At 52.1% G+C, this 13,820-nt stretch overlaps 1 protein-coding gene across 1 annotated transcript; it reads right to left on the bottom strand.

The window, feature by feature from the left end:
- Positions 1 to 481: 481 nt before the first annotated feature.
- Positions 482 to 4,737, bottom strand: LOC118235580 (mitochondrial fission factor). The gene is made up of 8 exons (XM_035433056.1): positions 4,387 to 4,737; positions 3,680 to 3,893; positions 3,449 to 3,564; positions 2,840 to 2,934; positions 2,182 to 2,355; positions 1,763 to 1,834; positions 1,448 to 1,520; positions 482 to 977 (listed from the first exon to the last, which is right to left on the bottom strand). The coding sequence occupies exons 1-8, from the start codon at positions 4,525 to 4,527 to the stop codon at positions 846 to 848; spliced, it is 1,017 nt and encodes a 338-aa protein (XP_035288947.1). The 5' UTR covers positions 4,528 to 4,737; the 3' UTR covers positions 482 to 845.
- Positions 4,738 to 13,820: the final 9,083 nt, after the last annotated feature.

The raw sequence follows: 13,820 nt of genomic DNA, 5'->3' as shown, positions 1-13,820 counted from the left end.
AGCCCTGGAATAAACAATATTGACCTAATTTAGCACTATGTATGCCTGGCCCACCACTGATCCACCCATTTAAACATCATTATTAATACTGTTCACCCTGCAGCTGAATCAAACCCACATCTCTCCTTAAATGAGATCAGTTCTTGAATCATTGTGTATAAAATCTGATTTATTAACAATAATATACTTTTTTTATAACAAATGTGGTTTATAACATAACAGTAGACAAGCAAACCTAGTTAAACTTTCACATACAAAATTTAGCACAAATGCATGCAGGAAGTGACATCACGTTGGAGGAGGGGCTGCAATGGGATGTTAGATATCTGGGACGAACAATCATGCATTTAATTTCCTACTGATGATATTAAACACATCACACATTTCAGGCTTTGGATACACCTGAAATTTCACTTTAAATAGAAACTGCGTTAGCGTGTAAACGGACGTGGGGAGCCCAGTGAACGTAGTGTTGCTGTAACGGGGACTTGGCCCGCTGTTGGATCACCTGTCAGTATGAGCTCGACCTGGTAGCGTTGGTGCTGTAGACTCGTGTGCGGACGGTGGTCAGTGCATTTTAAAAAAAAACAGTCCTTAGTAACTCAGTACCCCCCTCTCTCCAGTAATAGTCCAGTCCAAATATCAGCCACAGCCCCCAGCTAACGATTTCCCCCCTTCATTGGACCATTCCATGTGTAAGTAAGTGCATCGCTAACAGTGGCCTGGTACAGACACCCCCCTGGGGTGAAGTGCATGCTGAGTCTGCGCAGACGGGGCAGTCTATCGGCACAGACGGGGAGGTCTATCTGCGCAGACGGGGCAGTTATCTGCGCAGACGGGGAGGTCTATCTGCGCAGCCACAGCCAGCCGTTGAGCAGGCACGCAGACGCCAGCAGGGAGAAGAGCAGCAGCTCCGCCTGCCGGTGCTCCAGGTTCTGCCGCTCCAGAGCAGCCAACCGCCGACTCATCTTCAGCACCTGCAACACGGAACACGCATGAGTCACTACAGCAACACGCAACGCACACGCGTGAGTCACTGCTGTAACACGCAACGCACATGCGTGAGTCACTGAATGCACACATTAATTTTGAACATGGTTAGCTGGATGTTAGGAAATCAGACAATGCTGTGAGATGCTGGGATATCAGACAGCACTGTGGGGTGCTGGGATATCAGACAGGACTGCGGGATGATGGGATATCAGACAGGACTGGGGTGTTTGGATATCAGACAGTACTGCGGGATGTTGGGATATCAGACAGTACTGCGGGATGTTGGGATATCAGACAGTACTGTGGGGTGCTGGGATATCAGACAGGACTGCGGGATGATGGGATATCAGACAGTACTGTGGGGTGCTGGGATATCAGACAGGACTGCGGGATGTTGGGATATCAGACAGTAATGTGGGGTGTTGGGATATCAGACAGTACTGTGGGGTGTTACCTGTCTCCGCAGCACCATAATTTCAACATCTCCTCCACCCTCCTCCTCTGGACTCAGCCACAACTCCACAGCACTGCAACAGGATAGAGAAGAGTCAGTTTACTGCACGGCACAGGTGCGTAGTGCACACGGTGTGTAATTCTGGGATACGTAGTGCACAGGGTGTGTAATTCTGGGGTGCGTAGTGCACAGGGTGTGTAATTCTGGGATACGTAGTACACAGGGTGTGTAATTCTGGGATACGTAGTGCACAGGGTGTGTAATTCTGGGGTGCGGAGTGCACAGGGTGTGTAATTCTGGGGTGTGTTGACGCACCTTCTCCTGCTCGGCTCCATGTGCGGGGGGGCCTCAGCTGCGAGAGGGGGGTGCAGCCCAGGACTGCCGAACCTTTAAAGGGGACAGCAGAGAGCGGGCATTACTGCCAAGGAGGGAATTCGGGAATGAAGACTGATCCCCTGCAAAAGCGCTGGAAAGAGGAGCAGCCCGCCAACCCAAGCAGGACCAGCAGGGGGTGTAAGAGCAGCTCTGCAGATCCCCAGCGATGCCCAGCAGCAGAGGTTAGAGAGCGGGTTCAGAGTTAGGCAGAGGGCGCGAGCCGCAACCACCAACACCGCTCACAGGGCAGGCATGACATCACAAACGCAGGGACACAGAAGGGGCGGGGCTTGGTGAGGATGGCCGGGGCCGGGGGCGGGGGCGGGGGCGGGGGCGGGGCCGGGGCTGGGGGCTGTCACCTGGAGCTGTACTTTTGAGTGACAGTCTGCAGGAGGTGGTGGGAAGCCTGCTGCCCCAGAGTTCTGGCTGCCTGGAGCATGCTCTTTGGGGACAGCAGGCTGGGCTGGAGGGCTGGCGGTCCTGGGGGGGCAGGAGGGGGGTCACTGCGCTGGGGGGGGCGTCCCCCACTCTTGCTAAGGAAGCCAGGGTCACAAACACACACAGTTACTGAAACGTTACAATTCTAATCTATTCTAATGTACAATATGCTATAATAATGAAACTGACCTGACACATACTTCCACCTGTAACACCGGTAAAGACTACAGGGGAGTCTGCTGGATAATGCGGTTTCTCAGTAAACACAAGCAGTCAGATCAGCGATTTACCATTTTAAACTGGCTGGAGAGACGGGTGGACTACATCAGGCAGGGATTTGGGTCACAGCTAATGCAACATACAGTTTAGAACTTTTAGCTCAGAGGGATGACTGCTTTATTTACAGTTGCTCTACAAACCACAGATATCCAGCTGAAGATCAAGATTGAGCTGAAAACAGAGAGACCTCTGCCATGGAACTCTGTCTCCCCCTGCTGGTCAGTTCAGCTCATGTCAGGTAAGTGGGCTGGCACTGAGGACAAGGAGGGGGATTTGGGGTGAAGGTGATCTGTTACTCACAGAGGGGGAGCGTGCAGCACCTGCTTGGACAGGGTGGGGGTCGCAGGCGGGCTCCTGCCAAAAGCGTGGTCACTGTAAGACCTACGGAGAGGACTCTGCCGTGAAAGGGGGAGGGGTGTCACTGTCATAGAAACAAAGCTGTATTCTGGTTGGCTAAATACATATTTGTGAGAAGTGTCCCTCTTACATTGGTTACACAGGGCCTGAAGCAGCCCTGTGCGCGTTGAGAGGACAGTGTGTAAACTCAGTGTATACAGAAGTGAGAGGATCCGTCTGTGTGAGAGAACACTGAGCGTGCTGGTGTTCCCCGCACAAAAACTCCAGCTCTCTCCACACCACTGCCTCAGACTCCCACCGCCCCCGTGTTCACAATGGCACCATGACAGACAGGCTAAAGCCTGCTGCTAACCACAGCTCATTTCAGACAATCAGAAAACAAAACGCAGACACTACCACACATACAGGAGAAAGAAAGATCCCACAGCAAATAAACAGGTGTTTATTTATGAGGAAACACACATATTGAGCCAAAGCTGCCCAAATATAAAGTCTGAACACCTGGGGGTGCTGCGAATCGCCTGCCCGACCCACTGCAGCCTGCCCACCTACCTGGAGGGAGTCTCTAATGTAGGCATGCGGACTGTCCCACCGCGCCCCCGTGTGCGTTTGGGAGCTGTGTTTGGCAGGAGTGGAAAACATGGGCCGAGGGCTCATATCGGGAGCTTCTGTTGGGAGGAGACGCAGAGAGTTTGAACGTAAGGAGATGCTTGCGCTATGGCCGGGACACGGAGCAATCGTACACTCAACGCGACCCGTATATCTCTGGTTGGCTACACGTACCTATCAGCGACAGCCTGTCGGGGACGTGCATACTGTATGCAGGATGTGGTTCATCATTGCTCCCGCGCGCTTCTTCACCCGCCGGCCCCGACCCAACTCTGAGCCGGTCAGGAACACGCATCTGCTGGCTGATTACCTCCGTGAAGCCTTGATCACGCCCGTGAACCGGTAACCCTTCACCCGGGAACACTGGGAAGGCCATTTTCACCAGAACCTGTTGCAAATGATCAATTTACCAAATTAAACACATGAACACTGCAATCGACATACGTATAAGATTTTATGTTTATTTTAACGTTAAATTAGAGCACTTGAGCAAATTGTACGCTGTGTCGTCATTCTAAATGTCTTCTAGTAACAGGCAAGTTAAATGTAATTACAATGTCGAGACATTTATCCAAACTAAAGGGTGTTAGCTAGCTAGCTACATAATGTTAGTTGATAGTCCGGCTTTATCCTTTAAAAAGCCAAGGGTTTAATCGTACTAGCTACACTATACAAAATAGCTAGCTTACTTAGCGAACGCTGGCTAACAAGCTAAACCATGGCTAGCTACAGAAGTTAGCGCCAGAGAACATCAGATAGCGCATTCGCTAGTTTAAACTTCTGTTTGTTAACGCAGATCTGGTAGTTAACAGTGTGGATATTCTAACTTTACGTATTCGAATAAATAAGTTTAAGCAACAAGTTGAAGGAGATTGTCTAACCTTCCAAAAGCTAACTCGAGTCCGACCACTCCGGTGACGTCGAACAAAACTAGGAATCCTTCGCCGTTGCCATACACGCAGAAAAATATCCATCATATATAATTGACTTCCTATCAAATTTTCGATGTTTTTCATACACATCTCCTTTCAGAATTACAAAATAAGTACTGAAGAAAAAATATGTACTCTTACATATATCCGTGGAATTTTTAAAATAGCAATTTTTGTTTTTACATTTCGCGGAGTTTTACAAAAATCTGGCAACCGTGGTCCTCTTTCCACATGTCTCTCGAGGACTCGGTATTAATTTGACAGCGGCTGTTCTGCAAAGATTACTCTCGAGTCTTAACTGTTGTCCACAATTATCCAATTGTTAAAATGGACGAATCAAAGGTATATTAATTTTGCAATAAATTCTGAGAAATTCTCTGATTCTGTGAAAGAATTAAATGTTTTGGGGGTATTTTTATTAACTAATTAATTAAATGTTTACTTCGACACAAATTATCAACAACATCGAAAGGCAGAGCGTTGTATGGATAAAAACACACTTTTTAATATATGCACAAATAAATTATCAGTGCTTTCACAAACGAGAGATTTGGCACTTGGTAAATAGGCGTGGCTAAAGTGAGGCTGCGTTCGGGATAAAAGGAGTGACAGGAGGTTGCGGAAGGTGGTATTCCTTCTGATGCGTGACGTCATGATACATCCCATAATTTACACTTCCTGTTTGATACACCAGTGGTGGGGTATGTAGATTGGTCACCTCAACTTAACTTTTTGTTTTATATTAAACTCTTTGGGAAAAAAAATGAATGGAAATGAATGAATGGAGCGCATCTTGGAATTCAGTCAACTGAAAAAGAAAATATTCTGAAAATACTGACTGGTTAATCATGTGTTTTTTTTACACAGTGGATAATTTGAAACCTCCCTTCTTGCTGACACATTCCCCCTGTCACCTCTTTCCTTTACCCTCACACATACCTTTACATCGACACAATCATATCATGAGAAACCAAACCATAGACCCATATAAAGCTTATACAAAGATGCTCCCCAACCCTCCTGCATCTGAATTTGGTAAAAAGTAAGAAAAAAATTAAAAGGTGTACGTTTGCAATAACAGCACTTGACATTAGAGAGGGAATCCTGTGCATTTACAGCACTCCACACATCAGCCGTGTTCTGGTGGAGGGGAGAGAGGGAAAGCCACCACTTCAACACTTCCGTTTCACACCAAAGCTACAAAGTCATCATCAAAGATTATAGAAGACCAATCACAAGACCTGGTTTCACAAGTCCCCAGGGTTTCATGCAGTGACATTTCAGAAGCCCCGCCCCTCTTCGGCTCACTCTCACTGGAAGCGCTTTTTAAAAACAAACCACAAAAGGGGGAGTTAAACACGAGGAGGAGAAGATGACGGAAGACCAGCCGGAGGCTTCTGATCCCCGGGGGGGGGGGTCCCTCCGGATTTCAGAAGACACAGGCGCACATCATTAAGTCCACATCCTTTTCCAGGAGGACCAATTTGTGGTGCAGATATGCAACAATCATCTTAGACGTGGACTTTCTATAGCAGCACAGTCGATAAAGGGTTGACTGAATTTCTTGTTGGACCAACGACAAACATTTTCACCGAAGAATGAGAACAGGCAGAACACACCTATACTTAAGATGCGGAAATGAACACCTAGGGCTGTTTGTCTCTTTACGTGTTGGCTGGCTCACAAGTGTTCAAATTTGTGGGTTTACCATGTGGAGAGTAGAGAACCATTCTAAAAAATGTACATTCATGCATCAAGAAATCATAAAAAAACACCAACTGGAGTGAGTCACATTATATGTATATACAGCACACACTGTCACGGTACAGGTAGAGGGGACCCAAACGCAGAGGGGAAAAAAAAAAAAAAAAAAAACACGAACTCAAAAGGGAAAATTAACAAAGATTTTACTAACAAAAAGGGCAAACAACCAGGGAACAGACAAGGGCAAAACAAACTCAAAAAATATCGAAATAAAACAGAAAACAAGTCGAACTCACAAACACGGGCAGGGCAGAACACGGACAGGGCAGAACACAGGAAGGCAGAGCACAAGGAAAGGTCAAACAAAACACAGGCAGGTAGATATGGTGAAACAAACAGATGTCGGGAACAAACACAAACAATATCTAATGAAACAACAGGAACTCAAAAACACAGGCAGGACAGAGTACAAGTAAGTGGAACAAACACAAACAGGTCACAAACACAGGCAGGTACAAAGGGTCTAAAACATATGCAAGTTGGGAACAAACACAAGCAGGCAGGTACATGTACGTCAGGAGACAAACACACAGTCAGGCACAAAATACAAGCAGGTACAAACGGTTTGCAACGTCGGAAACAAACACAAGGAACCAGCACCCGAGTCAAGGGAACAGAGAACTTAAATAGACAGGGGTAACAAGACACAGGTGAACTCAAAAAGCAATCAAACCAAAAGGAGGGGATAAGACACAGGTGGGAACAATGATGGGATAACGAGACAACCAATAATACAATTATCAGGGGGGGAACAGGACACAAAACAGAAGTGCCGCCATCTGGCGGCCCAACAGGGAAAACGCAGACAGGAACACCGGAACATGACAGTACCCCCCCCCCAAGGGACGGCTCCTGACGTCCCAGGAGGCCGACCCGGGGAGGGAGTCAACAGAGGGTGGGGGCTGGAGACAGGACTTAGGACTGGACAAGACAAGAACAGGGACAGAACACGGGAACAAGACTCTGGACCGGACTCTGACAGGGGAACAGGACTCAGACAGGAACAGGGACTGGACACAGAACTGGGGTAGGAACAGGACTGGACTGGACAGGACAAGACTCAGGGCTGGACTGGACAGGACAGGAACAAAACAAGAACAAGACTCGGGGCTGGAGGGGAACTCGGGGCTGGACTGGACTCAGGGCAGAAACAGGACTGGACAGGAACAGGACGGGACTCGGGACTGGAACGGGACGCAGGACTCGGGACTGGACTCGGACGGGGGAACAGGACTCGGGACTGGACTCGGACGGGGGAACAGGACTCGGGACTGGGCAGGACCCGGGCAACACGGGGAGACTCAGGGCTGGGCAGGACCCGGGCGACACGGGGAGACTCAGGGCTGGGCAGGACTCGGGCGACACGGGGAGACTCAGGGCTGGGCAGGACTAGGGGAAACTCAGGGCCCGCACATCGGGCGACACGGGGAAATTCAGGGCCCGCACATCGGGCGACACGGGGGAAACTCAGGGCCCGCACATCGGGCGACACGGGGGAAACTCAGGGCCCGCACATCGGGCGACACGGGGGAAACTCAGGGCCCGCACATCGGGCGACACGGGGGAAACTCAGGGCCCGCACATCGGGCGACACGGGGGAAACTCAGGGCCCGCACATCGGGCGACACGGGGAAATTCAGGGCCCGCACTCCGGGCGACACGGGGAAATTCAGGGCCTGCACTCGGGCGACACGGGGACTCAGGAAACCAGGGGGGACTCAGGAAACCAGGGGGGGCTAGGACAGGGGCAAGGCAGACATACAGGACAGGACTGAGACGGGGCACGACAACACTGGACTGGGTTGGACAAGACTGAGGGGGAAACAGACTGCCAGATACTGGCACAATCGGGAGACCTACAAGGACAGACACAGGGACAAGCAGGCGGGGAGGCACACGGCGACACCGACGGACACACAAAGGGACAGGCAGACAGGGAAGGCGAGGGGGGAGCCCAACAACTGACATAGGGACTGACACACAGGCAAACAAGACAAAACACACGCGGACTGGCACACTGACAGACAGGCAGACAGGCGGGCAAACACGTTGGCCGATGGGCTGACGGCTTGGGGGGCAGACAAACAGGCCAACAAACTGGCTGACACACATACGGGTAGACCAACAGACAAACAGGCGGGCAGACAATTAGACAGGGGGGCCGGGGAACACACGGACACACGGTTGGGAGGACGAACACCAAAGGGAGAATGGACACCAGGGGGAGCGACGAGACCGGGGGAGGGACGACCACTGGGGGGAGGACGGACTCCGGGGAAGAGACGATCACTGGGGGAAGGACCGACACCGGGGGAGAGACGACCACTGGGGGGAGCGACGAGACCGGGGGAGGGACGACCACTGGGGGGAGGACAGACTCCGGGGAAGAGGCGACCACTGGGGGAAGCGACGACACCGGGGGAGAGACGATCACTGGGGGAAGCACGAACGCCAGGGGAAGCACGAACGCCAGGGGGCAAGGTGTGGACACTAGGGGGAGCGAGAACACTAGGGGAAGAACGGACACTGGGGGGCGTGAGAACACTAGGGGGAGCGAGAACACTAGGGGAAGAACGGACACTGGGGGGCGTGAGAACACTAGGGGAAGCACGAACACCAAGGGGAGCAAGAACGCCAGGGGAAGCACGAACGCCAGGGGGAGCACGAACGCCAGGGGGAGCACGAACGCCAGGGGGCAAGGCAGGTGGCTTAGCCTGCGGGGCGGCCAGAGCAGTCTGCGGCGGCCCCTGCGGGACAACAGATGGGACCGTTGTCCTCTCCGGGGCTCTGGACGGCTCCGGGGGCCCCCCCGGGACTCGAGGCGGCTGCGGAGGCCCCCCTGGGGCTTGAGGCGGCTCCGGAGGCCCCCCCGGGGCTCGAGGCACAAGTAAAGCCCGAAACTTGGGTGTAGCAGGCAGCCTCCGCGGAAGGGTCAGAGCAGGCGGGGCCTCCGGGGCTCGAGGCGGCTCTGGGGGCCTCTCCGGGGCTCGAGGCAGCTCTGGGGGCCTCTCCGGGTCTCGAGGCGGCTCTGGGGGCCTCTCCGGGGCTCGAGGCGGCTCTGGGGGCCTCTCCGGGGCTCGAGGCGGCTCTGGGGGCCTCTCCGGGGCTTGAGGCGGCTCTGGGAGCCTCTCCGGGGCTCGAGGCGGATCTGGGAGCCTCTCCGGGGCTCGAGGCGGATCTGGGAGCCTCTCCGGGGCTCCTGGTGGCTCTGGGGGCCGCTCCGGGACTTGAGGCAGAGCAGGCCGTGAAGGCCGCTCCGGGACTTGAGGCAGAGCAGGCCGTGAAGGCCGCTCCGGGACTTGAGGCAGAGCAGGCCGTGAAGGCCGCTCCGGGACTTGAGGCAGAGCAGGCCGTGAAGGCCGCTCCGGGACTTGAGGCAGAGCAGGCCGTGAAGGCCGCTCCGGGACTTGAGGCAGAGCAGGCCGTGAAGGCCGCTCCGGGACTTGAGGCAGAGCAGGCCGTGAAGGCCGCTCCGGGATTTGAGGCAGAGCAGGCCGTGAAGGCCGCTCCGGGACTTGAGGCAGAGCAGGCCGTGAAGGCCGCTCCGGGACTTGAGGCAGAGCAGGCCGTGAAGGCCGCTCCGGGACTTGAGGCAGAGCAGGCCGTGAAGGCCGCTCCGGGACTTGAGGCAGAGCAGGCCGTGAAGGCCGCTCCGGGACTTGGGGCAGAGCAGGCCGTGAAGGTCCCTCCGGCACTCGGGGCAGAGCAGGCCGTGAAGGTCCCTCCGGCACTCGGGGCAGAGCAGGCCGTGAAGGTCCCTCCGGCACTCGGGGCAGAGCAGGCCGTGAAGGTCCCTCCGGCACTCGGGGCAGAGCAGGCCGTGAAGGTCCCTCCGGCACTCGGGGCAGAGCAGGCCGTGAAGGTCCCTCCGGCACTCGGGGCAGAGCAGGTCGTGAAGGTCCCTCCGGCACTCGGGGCAGAGCAGGCCGTGAAGGTCCCTCCGGGACTTGGGGTGGAGCAGGCGACAGGAACACAGACCACAGCTGTAGGGAACCCGGCTGGGCAGCCGGACGGGACCGGCGGGACCCCCGCGGGCCGGACCCCGGAAAAATGGCAAGCCGAGACCCCTCAAAAGGGTCAGGATCCACCTGCTGATCAGCTGGAGGTCCGGCCGACCGGGAGGCAGCCCGACCACGGCGCCTCCGCGACCGCCCGCCCCGGGCACTGGGAGGCTCAAGCTCCCACCACCCCGATGGCATGTTAAACAATAAAAAAATAAATAAATAAAATAGAAAATAAAAAAAAATAAAAAAATAAAAAAAAAACTCTGCTGGGTCCCACACTGGCTGGTTCCTTCTGTCACGGTACAGGTAGAGGGGACCCAAACGCAGAGGGGAAAAAAAAAAAAAAAAAAACACGAACTCAAAAGGGAAAATTAACAAAGATTTTACTAACAAAAAGGGCAAACAACCAGGGAACAGACAAGGGCAAAACAAACTCAAAAAATATCGAAATAAAACAGAAAACAAGTCGAACTCACAAACACGGGCAGGGCAGAACACGGACAGGGCAGAACACAGGAAGGCAGAGCACAAGGAAAGGTCAAACAAAACACAGGCAGGTAGATATGGTGAAACAAACAGATGTCGGGAACAAACACAAACAATATCTAATGAAACAACAGGAACTCAAAAACACAGGCAGGACAGAGTACAAGTAAGTGGAACAAACACAAACAGGTCACAAACACAGGCAGGTACAAAGGGTCTAAAACATATGCAAGTTGGGAACAAACACAAGCAGGCAGGTACATGTACGTCAGGAGACAAACACACAGTCAGGCACAAAATACAAGCAGGTACAAACGGTTTGCAACGTCGGAAACAAACACAAGGAACCAGCACCCGAGTCAAGGGAACAGAGAACTTAAATAGACAGGGGTAACAAGACACAGGTGAACTCAAAAAGCAATCAAACCAAAAGGAGGGGATAAGACACAGGTGGGAACAATGATGGGATAACGAGACAACCAATAATACAATTATCAGGGGGGGAACAGGACACAAAACAGAAGTGCCGCCATCTGGCGGCCCAACAGGGAAAACGCAGACAGGAACACCGGAACATGACACACACATACAGGAGTATACAGACATAGCAAAAACACACTCATACCCTTCTCTGATAGGTCAATTCCCTGCTGTCTCCAGGGAGTGCAACTACACACACACACATACACACGCTCATACACACACACAATGTTTCATTTTGGGATATTTTGTACAAAGAACTTTGCAAAGCTAAAATGTCAGTTAAAATATCTATAATGTACTGCAGTAAATAAAACCCACATCACTCCTCTTCAGCACACAAATAAAATAAAGATGAGAAGCAGCTTAGATAGTTACATTACAACTGACAGAGTTGGCCAAAATGCAAGAAAAAAAGTTTTGAGTTTAATATCAATCTGACAAAAGCCATTTCACTTTGAGTAAATGTAGGCCTCCAATGGGACACTGCAGCAGAGGATAATATCACATGGGACACTTAGCTTTGAAAGTGATGGTAAAAAGACAGTATGTGGCTTTGTACAAAATCTCCCTGCCCACTGCGCTATACCATTACATTATGCAGTATACACTGCATACAACCTACTACGTACAACATACTAACACCCCCTCAGACTCTAATAACCCCTCAGACTCTAACCCCCTCAGACTCTAATACCCCCTCAGCCTCTAATAACCCCTCAGCCTGTAACACCCCCTCAGACTCTAACCCCCTCATACTCTAACACCCCCTCAGACTCTAATAACCCCTCAGACTCTAATAACCCCTCAGCCTCTAACACCCCCTCAGACTCTAATACCCCTCAGAGTCAAACACCTCCTCAAACTCTAATACCCCCTCAGACTCTAACACCCCTTCAGTCTCTAATAACCCCTCGGACTTTAATACCCCCTCAGTCCACTGTGAGGACTGTGATTGACAGCTGTGACAACAATAAACACACAAGTGGAGAGGTGCGCTGGCGAAGGCGGGGCTGGCTAAAAGACTGACGATAGTTCCGGTTCTGGTTCCGATTCTGAACGCAGAACTGCGCTCTCGTGACACTGGATGCTGGCCGACGGCTCCTCACAGGATCGATCAGAGCCTCGGGCTGGATGGGGTGGGGTTGGGGGGGGCGGGGGGGCTGGATGAGTCAGCAGACATGCAGCATGGCTGCTCCAGCAGACACAGTCACCCAAAGACGTCCCGTCTTGCAGACAAAAGTCTCCAACATGCCGGGCTCCCCATCCAGCAGAGCCAGGGATGCCGTCGCAACCTGCACCCTTTTCCACATACCAGAGACTTCAGCGCCATAAAAAAACTACAACTACCCAGCATGCAACACTAGTGTAGCACCCTTAGCAACAACAGCCACCGAATGCTTTCCGTATATCTGCAGTGTGACTGCAATCGTCATAAAAAAGTAAAAAAACACAGTGCAACAAAAAAAAGTGTAAACAGACAAGAGTGTGGTGTAGACAAACCTGCCTACATTTCATTCAGTGTCCTGGGGCCTGTGTCACAAAGCAGGATAACTGCGCTGAGTAAAACCCAGAGCCCTCCCAAACCTGGAACATGGACTGAAGTAAAAAGTGCTGTTCCGGGTTTTACTTTGCTAATCCTGCTTTGTGATAGGCCCCAGGGTTAGCTGGAGCGCGAGCTTTGCTAATCCTGCTTTGTGATAGGCCCCAGGGTTAGCTGGAGCGCGAGCTTTGCTAATCCTGCTTTGTGATAGGCCCCAGGGTTAGCTGGAGCGCGAGCTTTGCTAATCCTGCTTTGTGATAGGCCCCAGGGTTAGCTGGAGCGCGAGCAAACAGCCGGAGACGGGAATACCGTTTCTCCCCGGGGGCTTTTTACCACACGGTGTGATTTTCCTCTCTGTGTTCCAAGTGTCCGTGTTTGTGTTTGTGTTTGTGATTGTGATTGCGTTCCTGTGTGTGACAGGTCTGCAGGTAATCTGCGGAGGAATGTCTCGGAATCCCACTGGAACAAACACACTTTCTGTTCCCCACACGTCATGCAACGTTAACCACACCGTGTAAACTGCAGGCCTGACGTTTTCTGCATGTGTGTGTGTACGTTTTCTGCATGTGTGTGTGTACGTTTCCTGCATGTGTGTGCACATTTCCTGTATGTGTGTGTGCATGTTTTCTGCATGTGTGTGCACGTTTCCTGCGTGTGTGTGCACGTTTCCTGCATGTGTGTGTGCACGTTTCCTGTATGTGTGTGCACGTTTCCTGCATGTGTGTGTGCGCGTTTCCTGCATGTGTGTGCACGTTTCCTGCATGTGTGTGTGCACGTTTCCTGTATGTGTGTGTGCACGTTTCCTGCATGTGTGTGTGCACGTTTCTTGCATGTGTGTGCACGTTTTCTGCATGTGTGTGTGAATGTTTTCTGTATGAGTGTGTGCATGTTTCCTGCATGTGTGTGCACGTTTAATGCATGTGTGTGTGAACGTTTCCTGCATGTGTGTGTGTATGTTTCTTGCATGTGTGTGCACGTTTTCTGCATGACTGTGTGCACGTTTCCTGCATTTGTGTGCACGTTTTCTGCATGTGCGTGCACGTTTCCTGCATGTGTGTGTGTGCACGTTTCATGTATGTGTGTGCACGTTTCCTGCATGTGTGTGT

The sequence above is a fragment of the Anguilla anguilla genome, chromosome 9 (genome assembly GCF_013347855.1).
Source record: "Anguilla anguilla isolate fAngAng1 chromosome 9, fAngAng1.pri, whole genome shotgun sequence".
Lineage (NCBI taxonomy): Eukaryota > Metazoa > Chordata > Actinopteri > Anguilliformes > Anguillidae > Anguilla > Anguilla anguilla.
Note: the sequence above shows the minus strand (reverse complement) of the source record. Positions and strands in the feature narration are given on the sequence as shown.

Bases quoted from the DNA above. Each gene is read 5' to 3' on its own strand.
- LOC118235580 (XM_035433056.1), bottom strand. From the start codon at position 4,527: ATGTGTATGAAAAACATCGAAAATTTGATAGGAAGTCAATTATATATG. The intron at 3,894-4,386 runs GTTAGACAATCT...CATTTGCAACAG, and splicing joins CTCGAGTTAGCTTTTGGAAG to GTTCTGGTGAAAATGGCCTT. The intron at 1,835-2,181 runs GTGACAGCCCCC...TCCCCTTTAAAG, and splicing joins ACTCAAAAGTACAGCTCCAG to GTTCGGCAGTCCTGGGCTGC.